This window comes from Halichoeres trimaculatus, unplaced genomic scaffold, assembly GCF_033239565.1.
Source record: "Halichoeres trimaculatus isolate MK-OKI-2021-1 unplaced genomic scaffold, fHalTri1.1 fHalTri1_scaffold_6, whole genome shotgun sequence".
Taxonomy (NCBI): Eukaryota; Metazoa; Chordata; class Actinopteri; order Labriformes; family Labridae; genus Halichoeres; species Halichoeres trimaculatus.
The window spans coordinates 36,483,168-36,495,403 of NW_027437184.1; the positions used below are offsets into that span (position 1 = coordinate 36,483,168).

Here is a 12,236-nt window from a genome sequence, read left to right on the forward strand (position 1 = left end):
AACGACGGTAGAGGCCCCTCAGTCTGTGGTAGGTCTTTGTAGGTGTTTCCCCAGCTGGTGTTGAAGTGGCCTGGAACCGCTGACAATATGTTTCTGCAGAGATGTCGAATTTGACCAACAGAGCCTGCCTCAGGTCTGAGTAGGAGTTAGACTTGTCTTCATCCATGGCTGTGAAGGCTTCCTGGGCTTTCCCTGACAGTAAGGGAATAAGTCAACAGGCCCATTCCTCCGTCGGCCATTTCCATGTTTTTGCCATGCATTCAAAACATAGAAGGTAATTTATTCTGTCCTTACCTTGTTGATACACTGGCATTTTTGGTTCTTTGTATTGTAGAGCAGGTCCTGTTCCAGGAAGAAGGGTCAAGTCAGCCAGCTGAAGACGGCAGCGGCCTCTCAGTTTCACCTGTGTCTTGGGAATTACCTCTGTTAAGGCCTGCAGTTGGAAAATCTAGTCTGAGACTCCCACCTTCAATTGTGGTGGATGACCCCGCAGAGGGTGGTGGAGGGTCTGGCTGACATAAGTCTCAAGTGAGGCCCGTAGGCCCAGCAGCCCCTCCTGAAAAAAAGCATCCTGTCTCTGCTGGGCTGCAAATAAGTCCCTGAAGAGATTCACCACCTCCGGAGTGCTGCATAATCCCTCTTCAGGTGCTTGGTCAGGCTGCAGCTGAACAGTTTTGGGTTTTGCCCCTTGTGCTTCAAACCATCAGGGGACTCCCCCTCCAATGTCACAGCTGTTTCCCCTCCATCATCATTCTTCATCTGAGGTTTTGTACTTTAAGACCGTAGTCCAGCCCTTTCTTCAACAGCATGATCACCTTTGCCACTGGCCATCCCACCACTGCCACCATATGTTACAAAATGGGTCCATTGAAAAACAACATGACGATGGCTGGAGTTGCAGAAGTGAAAGTTGTGCTTTATTTACAAAAACTGTGCAAAAATCAAGATCTCAGAGGAAGAAAAAAAAAGGTAAAGAACATGTAATCAATTTGTCCTTATATGATGACTGTACCTGCTGCAGCCCTCAGAAAAACACACTCCTTGATAGCCGTGTTGGCCAGAGGCTTTTACATGCTAAGCCCCTCCCTCTGGAACCAACCACCATCTAGAAAATAAACTATACTAATTAACTACAATTAATCAAACCAACATGAGAACTTAAAACAGATGAATGTATAACACCCCATGTATGTATTGGAATGATCTTTAACCAAACTATAATGAAAATCAAACTATGCATGCTTAAATCTTGAATGGTTTCCAGATTGTGTGTGTGTGTGTGTGTGTGTGTGTGTGTGTGTGTGTGTGTGTGTGTGTGTGTGTGTGTGTGTGTGTGTGTGTGTGAGAGAGAGAGAGAGAGAGAGTGTCAGCTTCACTCAGTCTTTGTCACACAGGTCAAGAAATGTATGGCTGAACATTCAGAGGTGTGAGTTTTGAACAGTACGGACGCTATGCTCGCAGCCTTAGAGCCTTCCTGTCACTGTCACTTCATGCCCTCTGCTGCTCCTTAAGCTCGGCATACACTGTGCAATATTGTAAATCGCTCGACTTGGCACCATGTCAAACTGCACAACTTGATCGCTGAGTTCAAAAGTTTGCAGCCCATGAATCACGTTCTCACACTAAAGACCTAATGCGCTTATGTGACTTCACTGCTCACACTATAGGTATACGTCCTCTGTATCCTTCTTTTCCTACGGCATTTGGGAGCTGGACTCTTGTATCCAGCTCTGCAACGTCAAAAAGAGGAGAAGAGAAAACCCAGAGGCGGGAGATGCATACTGAAGCTGCTCAACAGAAAGAAACGCACTGCCTTGGCAGCAATTTGTGCTGTACGGTGTGAAGAGACAACAAACAAAAAAAAGAAAAGAAAAAAAGAGAAGAAGACATATATAGACAAGGAATTGGCTGGGCAGACATGGGCAATACGGCCTCTCAATTTTTCAGTGAGGACAGGAGGAAAGAAGCTAAATTGACCTTTAGACCAACTTCTTCCTACTTCAGACATCACTTCAGAGATCACGCATGCTCTGTGCAATAGGTTGAGGCAAGTCGGCTCATGATGCTGCTTCCACTGTGCAATACCTTTATGAGGAGCAACTAGGATTTCAAACATATTTGATTTTCTTAGGAACAACAGATTTGTGAATGGGAGCATGTTGTGAGGTGTCAATCTCTTCTCATAACCCCACGTATACCACATAAAGCATGACACAGGATTGAGCCGACATTTGGCCTGATCCAATAAATAGACCCACGAGTGGCAAATCATCTCAAAAACAAGCTGACAGCCACACAGTGTATGCCCGACTTTAGCAGGAGTTTCACTCCCCCTCTCTCTTTTTGTTTTGATTGCAGGAGTGGGACCTAGTGTGTTGGAGCAGCAGCTGTTCAGGATTCAGGATTCAGGACTTGCACTCTTTTGGACTTTGGACTAAGTCTCTCTGGACTAGGAACTTGGGACTCAGGACTCAAACCCCAGTCATTCAGAGAACTCTTTGCAAACTCCATGCCATTCACAAACAAGAGACTTTGGGTATTTTTGGTACTGGCTAATAAATCTTTTTGCACCAGCCCTACCTCTTAGTGTTTTGTGTTCTGCTTTTGGGTTCAGTGACGACAGAAGCAAAGCAGCTCCTCACCTCCCCAACATATTTAAGCTCTCACACAATCATGAGACTGTCATGATCAGGTGTGAAGCAGATGAGGATTGCATTTTAAAATGTCATAGATTAAAAGCTTATACATGTTTACCCATTACAGTTTTTTTTTCAGTCGCTTTGGTACATTTCTCAAATCCTGCTCGACATTTGCAAACCCTTAAGTGCATTTCTCAGAACAGTTTGTACAAATAGCAAAACAATATGGATTACCTGCTAGAGCCAGTTTCCTGTTCAGAAGCCTTAGTCCAACTCTCAAAGTAAATCTCTGTGTCAGTGCATCAGAATGATGCGTCCTCGTGTCAGTGTATGGATAGGACAGTCAAAGTGCTTGGTCATGTTGTCAGTATAACAGTCAAACTTGGAAGGACCTTCTGATGTAAACTATGGCTAAAGTTTTGATGACAGCTATTGTAAACTGAAAGTTACGTCCTAGCATATGTGAGAGATTGATTACAGGAGACTGGACAAAATTCACATTTACACTCGTACTGTTTTTTTTTTTTTTTTTTTTTTTTTTTTTTTTTTCGGGGGGGGGGGGGGGGGGGGGGGGGGTTAAATCTCTTGAAAACTTTTGAGGAAACAACTTCAGCTGAATTGCTAGTCCCTACCATGATACTTTTTCCTGTCACTGTCCCTCATGGCACCACTGACTGTGTTCTCACTGTGTCCACCCCTATCACCTCTTTCACCTCTTCACCTCTTTCACTCTGTGCCAACAAAGGTGACTGTGGGTACAAATGTCTCCCCGTTAATTTTGAAAAACCCTCCTCATATTAGGACTGGGTGAAGGGACGCATCAAGATTCTGGCCTCTCTCCAGCCCTGCTCTGTTTAGAACCATTAGCAGTAGCACTTTGCAGAAATGTGGCTTCAATGGAGTAGACATTATTCAGTGCACACATTGTGCACTGAGAACACTACAGGCAGATACGGCTCAGTGGTAGATTCTTGCTCTACAATGGTCCGAGTTCCTGCAGACACATGCTGAAGTGTCCTTGTGAAAGACACTGAACCCCAGACTGCTGCTGTTGGTCGGCAGTGTATGAATGAGAGGACTTACAACTGATGGTGGTAAAAGTTCTGGCCTCTCGTTATCACTCTGTGATACTTTGTCGGGTCACTCTACCTGAACAGAGATTTGGGAAACTATGAACAGGTCTTTGACTGACGACCAGTCCAGGGTGTACCCCGCCTCTCGTCCAATGACAGCTGGGATAGGCTCCAGCCACCTGTGACCCTGAACAGGATAAGCGGTATAGAAAATGGATGGATGGATGGATGGATGGATGGATGGATGAACAGGTCTGGAGTTGGTGAAAAGATCAGTTGCTGAAAGTTTAGAGTCATATCCCTAAATGTTTTGTAAAGTGTTTTAAAAAGAGCTATTTTCTGTGAACAGTGTGAGAAGACTGTTTTTTCACGAGGGTTAATCATGTTTTTCAGATCAGGTCACAGGAGGATCTCTGTCCCTCTGTATCTGTTATTGTCCTTTCTCTGTCTCTCTGTCTCTCTCTCATTCTCTTCTCACAGCAGTTTTCGCACCAACACATTTCAAACATCAGTGGAATCATTTTCTTCAGGTTAAACTCCCAGACTGCCTCTTCATAGACACACTGTGAACATCAGTGATTTATACTTTGTGTTTTATTTACAGATCACAGCAAATCACTCTCCTACCTCTTTTAAAGGCACACACAGCCAGCTTACAGAGACAGCTCCTCATGCAGCCAGCTCTGACCTGGTGTGAACCCTGCCACACACTAACCCCTAATCTACCTAACAGGTGCTGGTGCTAGCTCCAGGCCAGTGCCTGGCCAAGCACTGGTTCGTTGCGTTTCAACCAACAAAGAACTGGCTCCAGGTGCTTAAAACTGGTTCTTGGAAAGCACCAACTCTTTGCTAGGCCAGAGCTGAGCACCAAATAAGCACGGACTACGTGGGGGGCCTGGGGCGGGGCTACAGTGACCAACGATCAGTGTGAAAAACAGTCATTGTTAAAAAAGGAAAGCTGCTGGGCAAGAGGTCCATTGTTTTGTTGGAGTTTCCACATTCATGAATTGAGATGGAGGCAAAATTAAATCACTAATGCCTTTCCTCTCTATAGATCAGGGCTGTACCTAATTATCTTATTAAACACAATAAACAGACTCATATTATTTATTTTTCATATAAGTTGGCAGCAGGAAAGCTGTTGTGTGAGTTGTCTGTTGTTTTGTTGGTGTTTTTTCCTTATGTTTGTGCGTTCACATTTCTCCACTGCTCAGTACTTTACGCGGCAGAGATCTGTTCCGTTTACCGACACACAAACACATACACGCGCAGACGCAGACTCACACATCAAGAGAAAGAGAAAGGCAAGCACACACTGTGTAGCACACAGTCGAAAATAAGTAATGTAAAATTATTCCCTGCCCAGTTGTAAGGGCTTTATGCTGTCTCCCACCCTTTAGGAGTCTGCGCCATGGAACAGTTACGTATGGAGTGATGTACTGACGCTTTATGATGACGCAATGACGTGGCACCGTCTTTCCCAATGGAAAACCAAACAGGTTCTTAGAAAGAACTTGATTTAGACCAATTAAGCACTAGCACTAGCACCAGCACCAAACGAACACTAGTGGAAAAGGGGTAACTGATGATTGGATCAAAGTGTCTGAAGTTAGTTGGTGTCACTCTGTGGTTTGTCTTTTGTTTGTGACTCCATCTCTTTAGGTGGAGTCACAAACAGTTTCTAGGTCCCTTCTAGGTCCCCTCCAAGTCCCCCCAAGCCGTGGGCCGGTAACGGTCCATGGGTCAATTGGTCCCGGGCCGCACATAAAAAATACTCAACTCACATTATTTCAGTTTGATTTATTATTTGATTCTGAACTATATTTTATTTCGGAAAATGATCAGATTCTCTCTGTCGTACTTGTCTAAGACTCATTCTTGACGCCAAATCCCCACAAGCTTGCAAAATGGACAAAAAATAAACATATTTGGAAAGTTTCTTTAGGCAGGGTAAAAGAGCCAGTGAGAAGACACAAGAATAGCTGGTCAGTGAAAATATTGTCTGACATTAAACTGGTCCGTGGCACAAAAAAGATTGGGGACCGCTGCCCTATAAGCCGATTATGACACAAAACCTGCACCGTGAACTCATTTATATAAGTTGATGAGAGGAAGCTGAAGTGAAGGCCTACCTGAGAGATCCCTGTTTACTCCCAGGGCCATGCCGTCTCGCAGCCAGAGCACCATGCCATGGTACCCAGGGATGGAGCAGGGGAGGGTAACTGGAAGGCCTGCAACCACAACCAGGTCTGAAGGTTGTTGAGTGAACACAGCAGATCTCCCTGTGGGTCACAGAGTGGGGAATGAAATATGTTAATGTACAAAGTAATGACAGGAGATTAAGTCCAGTTCTTTTCCTCTCAGGTCTTTGGTTTATATCAGCACTGTGACTGCTGAGGCCCCTCTCCTGAAACAAAATTCTGTGTTTGTATTGTTCTGCCATCATGCAGGTTTATTCATTAACAGCCATCACACTTAATGAAACAGCTGAACCTTGACTACAGATCCTTTAAATCTCTGGCAAGTCTGGCTCCGTCCCCTCAGGTCAGCTCACAGCCGGAGCAGCAGGTTATCTGAAGCTCTCTGCTGATGCAGTGGAAATCACACAGACACATTGTGACCTAAGAATCAGACCTGGGTAGACCCCAGGCTGAGACCCATTAGTTTGACTGCATTACTTCTGCCTCTGTGTTCAGGGCTTTTTCTCTTTTTATTTTTGTCTTCAGTGCAGTCCCGGTCCAGTCAAGATCACGACAGACCTGTGCAGCAGACCAGTTGCCGGCTGCACTGTGTTATTCAAGAGTGATTCTTTGTTAGCTCCCCTGTTGGCTGGATGACTTCATCAGCTGTGATGTAGTGTGGCAACTTTTTCCTTGTGCTTCAAGCCTCCTGCAGGCCTCGTCTGGATGGCCCCCAAATTCCTCTGCCTGACCATTTGATAACCAAATTCTCTAATACCTGATCTTAGACTATTGAGGAAGAAGGCAGAGTCCAAACATCCCAGGAGTTCAGTCAGCTCGAATCCATAAAGACTTAATTCAAAACAAGCCATACTGGACAAGATAGGCTAAGAGGTCTGCAGTGAATTAACTACCTCCAATCTCCCATCCTCAGCTCTCATCCTCCTCCCAGGCTTCCAACAGCCTAAAAAACTCTTCCCCCAAAGGTCCAAAAAGTTTTCCCCAAGCCTCCCCAAAACCTCAGAAAACCCCAGAACCTCTTACCTGGGCAGGAGCAGCTTCTTACATACTCTAGTGTTAGGCATTCCTTTAGTACCAAATGATTTGCAGGAGAGCCTTATACCTGTCTTCTTTCCAAACATCTTCCAGTATTGTCATCCCCTCTTCACAAACTACACATGGGCTCAAAAATGCTTGCTTACCCACATTCAGACAGGCGCGCACACACACACACACACACACACACACACACACACACACACACACACACACACACACACACACACACACACACACACACACACACACACAAGGTGGGTAGGACAAACCATGTGATGAAGCACTCTTGTCAGTTTGTGGCTAACTCTGGCTGCCTGTGAGCTGGCCCTTGCTTCATTAACCAATCTTCAGTAGAGCAGAAGGCACAGCAGCATCAGCTACCTCAGAGCTAGAAGGCCACACGGTGCTGATTGCACTGAGGAGCTTGGCTGCCCAGAACAACTTGCCTCCTTTGTTTCCACACAGCGCTTAATTCTAAAAGCAAAGCTCTGTAAATGTGCGACTTTCTGTGTCAGGAGACAGTGACAGATAAGAAACAGTACAAAGGAATCATTAGCACTGGTTTCAATAAGCTTGTTATGATACTAATCCAAACTAACCTCCAGGGCAACATCTCTGCTGCCCTTAAACCAGTGCATGGACTATCCATGAAACTCTTCTTTAAAGCTGTACTGTGGAAGAGTGACACCATCCTCATAGAAAAACTGGACTATGGGAGAGTGGCGCCATCCTCACAGAAAAACTGGACTGTGGGAGAGTGGCGCCATCCTCACAGAAAAACTGGACTGTGGGAGAGTGGCGCTATCCTCTAAAGAAAATTGAACTGTGAGAATGTGGCGCCATCCTTCAAAAACAGACTGAACTGTCGAGAGTGATGCTTTATTTTAACCAAACTGGACTGTGGTAGAGTGGTGCCATCCTTAAGAGAAGAACTGGACTGTGGGAAAGTGGCACCATCCATGAGAGAAATACTGGACACTGGGAAAGTGGTGCCATCCTTAAGAAAAAAATTGACTTTGGATAGGTGGGGCCATCCTTGAAAGAAAAAAGTTGGCTGTGTTACTAATGCTACTTTTTCCACATTTATGTTAACAGACAACTTAAACAAAGATTTTGGCTGATAAAAAAATCGTTTCCAAGGTGTTTCTGTTACATGACATTATCTGTAATCTGCTACCTCTGGTGGAAGACAGGGTGGATGCAAATCATTCTTGAAAGGGGCATTCTTCTTAATCTCTTTTGATTGCCCTCAAAACATATTTTATGATTTTTAAACCATTCAAGTCTCTTGAGTGACCTTCCCCCCAAAAAATTGTAGCTGGGATATATATATATATTTTTGTTTATGGGCTTATTTCTGTGATCAGCAACAAAAGTTGCCAGTGGGCACATAGATAGTCGCTAACTTTAGGATAACTTAAGTTTGGACGATGATCATTAGGTACCTTCCTGAAATAATAATATTCATTGGTATCCATGTACAGTTTTAACCCCCCCCCCCCCCCCCCCCCCCATCATCTTTTTGATTTGTTTATTATGACTATATTATTATTTTGTTATAACTTCTTTGTTATTATTATTATTATTATTATTATTATTATTATTATTATTATTATTATTATTATTATTATGTGACCTAATGACAAGCTTTATGACTACTGACAACAGTTGTTGCCAGTGATAAAAATGCTATTTTCTTCAAAACAAAGTAAACAAAATGAAAATAAATAAATACATAACATGATTTAGAGGGACTCAACTGACAAAAAAATGTTGCCTTCCAACTCTAAAAACAAAAGTGGACATAAACCGGTTAAAGAAAAAACTGCACTTTGGGAGAGTGTCGCCATCCTTTCAGGAGGATGTTTTTAAAACTGTGTTCTTTCTTGACTGATTTTGTTGTTAAGCTTTTTTTTTGTGGAACAGCCTCTGTCCTGACTCTGAGAGGGGCTCAGTGCTGTGTGGATGGCTTTATTGCATGGTCTGGAGTCGACATCACAGAGGCTGAAGAAACTCATAGATCCTTGGTGTTTTACATGGTTCTACAGTGACACAAACGGAAATAAAAACTTAATTGTTGATTTCCATTGTCAAGTTTTCAGTTTTCATTTTCAGATCTATATGCAGAGACTTCAAGTTGTAATTACCTCCAGGTTGGTTTACTATGGCTCTCCTTTATCGGGGTGTCCTAGAGACTCCTCAGCTGTCTCCAAACTCTGCAGCTCCAGTCCTGACTGGGACCAGGAGGGGGTGGGGGGTGGGGTGGGTTAATATTTCTGATGATGTAGCGCAAGAGAGGCACTACACACATATTCAGACACACAGTAAGTGGCTTCAGTCCAGACCTAATGCAGGGTCGCCTAAGTTGCTAATGAGAGCACTTTATCTCAGTTAAAGTAAAAAAGCAGAAAACATTTTGTTTGTTCCCAAGAAAGAACACCACACGCCTGTGCATAAAGGTATGAACTTCCTCAGAGCAGTGAGTACAAACAGAACACATCTGCAGAGTGATGCTGAAAAACCTTCAACCAAAGGTTCATAACCTCAGAGCCAACAGCACAAACAGCAAAACACAGTCCTCCATTAAAGGACCCCTCCCCAAGAAATCACAGGGAACCAGTTTACGTTTACACAGGGACTTGAGGGGCTGGGGGGACTGGGGGTGGTCTAAGGAAGTCATCTGTTGTTAAAAGAGAGACAGCACAGTTAGAGATGTGTTAGTGAGGAGGCAGCACTGGAACACTCAGGTTTGATGTGTGTGTGTGTGTGTGTGTGTGTGTGTGTGTGTGTGTGTGTGTGTGTGTGTGTGTGTGTGTGTGTGTGTGTGTTTGTGCGTGTCTGAAACATGATGATGGATTCTTTTGGACAGAGAGGTGTCAGCCCTGCCTCACAGCATTAGGCTCAAACGGGAGAGTGGTGCATGTTTGGAACACAGAGCTGAGGAGCGATCACAAGTATTTCACAGACGAGCTTTGAGACGCTCTCTGTCAGACTCAGACACGTTTGTCTGGTGTGTTCATGTGTCAGCTTGTTGTCAGAACTGGAAACAAAGAGCTGATGCTGAGCGTTGTTTCCTATTCTTTAAAGACAACCTGTTATTAACAAACCAGAAACCAGCCTCTCATGTGCTGCAGTTTTTACCAAAGACAGCTGTAGACAAAAGGAATATAAATTCAGCTGTGTTTGATTTATCACAGCAAATGATAAACATTAACAACAACAACAAACATCTGTGTTCTACTTCCCAGACTGAATAAGAGATAAAGTTTTCAGTGCCAGATGTGCTCCATCCTGATGCTAATGCAAAGTGTAAGGATTGCTTGGGGCATACCTGGAATATCAAGAAGCACACTGTGTAAGAAACTGGTTGTCGTGCATTTAAGTTTAAAGCTCCATTGGGTTGAAATAATCTACCTCAATCAATCAGATCTATCACCTCTTTTCAAATCTTTAGATCATCTCTACTTACTCATTGTCAAACATCCTGCTTTTGTTCTCGATTTTCATTCTTTGTTGGTCTCGGTCTGTCTGGACTCTCCTCTTGTTTGCTTGTGTACCTTGTGCCTTACCTTGTGTCATTATGTTGCGGACATTATGTGGGTGTGTATTGTGTAGAATGTATGAATATATATGTGCACGATTATTCTGCAATACTGCAGGGTTGGTGGGTGCCTAAGGCTTCAGGGAGCTTCAAGTGTGAATGAAAGTGTGTGTGTTGTTTGTATCTTTTTGTTTGCATAATTCTGATAATTTTCTGGATTTACCTTTATTATGATTTTGTATTATCAACAACTGTATTCATGTTGTAAGGACCCACTCAAAGATGAGATGGCACATCTCAAGGGGATATCCTGGAAATAAAGAATTAAAGAAAAGGTTAAAAAAAGAAAAAGAAAGAAAGAAAGAAAGAAAGAAAAAGAAAAGTAATAGTTTATAACAGAATAAAGTAGCCAGCATTGCATAATGCCAGTGATGCCTTATTCTTCAGCAGAGACAGAGACCATAGTCCTGGGACTATGGTCAAAATAAATGAAAATGAACTCAATCATTTTGCCAGGTGCATCCATGTTTGTTTTCCTCATCTCTCTCCTCCAAACAGGACGGATGAGAAGAGTTCACTCTGTGCATCCAAGTGGTGTGTCAAGCTCTAAACGTGCAGCTGTTTGTTGTGAATCTCCCATCCAGTGAGAGCTGAGAGAGTGTTGCTACACTTAAATATGAGTGACACCTGCAAACACAGTAGCAAGTGGATCAGCATCTTTCATTTTTTGTGCAAAAAAAAAAAAAAGTGAGAAAAAACTGCCATCTGCTACTGCTAAGTGAGAAAACCAGCTATTGTTACAGAACAAATGCTCAAAGTGAGGTTTCTTATAAAAACACTGGACGCAGTGTTTATCAGTCCACAAAGCATTCCTAGGTGCCAGGTTAGGATAAAATATGAGACTACAAATAATACTAAGTTAGGAGCTGTTTGAGAGCTGAGCTAAAAGAACCAGCTCTCGGAAAAAAGCGGAACTTCCCATCACTAGAGCAGCGCTCTCAGAACCCGGTCGCTTTTGTTCAGTAGCAGAATGAACTGAGTCAACCCTCTCCAGAATCTTTTTCTCTGTGGGGGGAGGCGGGCTGCAGCAAGTAAACCTCGTGAGGAGCAAGTTATCGTAGAAAAAATTAGGAAAACAATAATGGCTTCATTTTTAGCACTGTTAGTCCTAATGCTGATGTCGAGAGCACTTAAAGATCTGATTTTCTCCAAACTTCATGCCATGAAAGACAGAAGATAAGACACTCCGGTAGCATTTAATGGCTCGCGTCTTACAGTGTAGTTTCCCATCTCGTGTAGTTTCCTCAACTGATAGGGTAACTTTCCAAAATGTCTACCTCATTTCACAGAACCTGTGTAGAAGTTACACTTGTGTGTACACTCCTTTACTTGTCCTACAGCTGGGAAATTTACAGAATTACAGCAGCAAACATTAAATATAAAGTGAAAGAATCCCAATCAAATAGAACGATATCTGAGGTGTAACCTAGAAAAAAGATGCATCAAGCATATCATAAAGGTGAACAGTCTCCTGACAGGGCTGAGGTTAGCAGCTCACACTAACACAGTAATCAGGTTTTAATATGACTGTGTATCTGAGGTGGTGATGGATCAGATCAGGGATCAGGCCAGGACTGGCAATTGGGAGAGGCGGAACTTTTCCAGGTGGTCTACCTCTTTATTGGCCTGCCTGGACAGGCCAGCCACAGACTGGCAGGCCAATGAATAAAAGTTGGTTGGCTTT

General features: G+C 43.5%; 1 protein-coding gene across 2 annotated transcripts in view; it reads right to left on the reverse strand.

The window, feature by feature from the left end:
• The window catches only part of LOC141791596 (kin of IRRE-like protein 3), a 103,710-nt gene that overhangs the window by 53,734 nt on the left and 37,740 nt on the right, over nt 1–12,236 (reverse strand). For both annotated transcript variants that reach the window (XM_074672168.1, XM_074672167.1), the window contains exon 2: nt 5,845–5,994. In XM_074672168.1, coding sequence (XP_074528269.1) covers nt 5,845–5,994 — 150 coding nt within the window. The remainder of the gene's footprint in view (nt 1–5,844; nt 5,995–12,236) is intronic.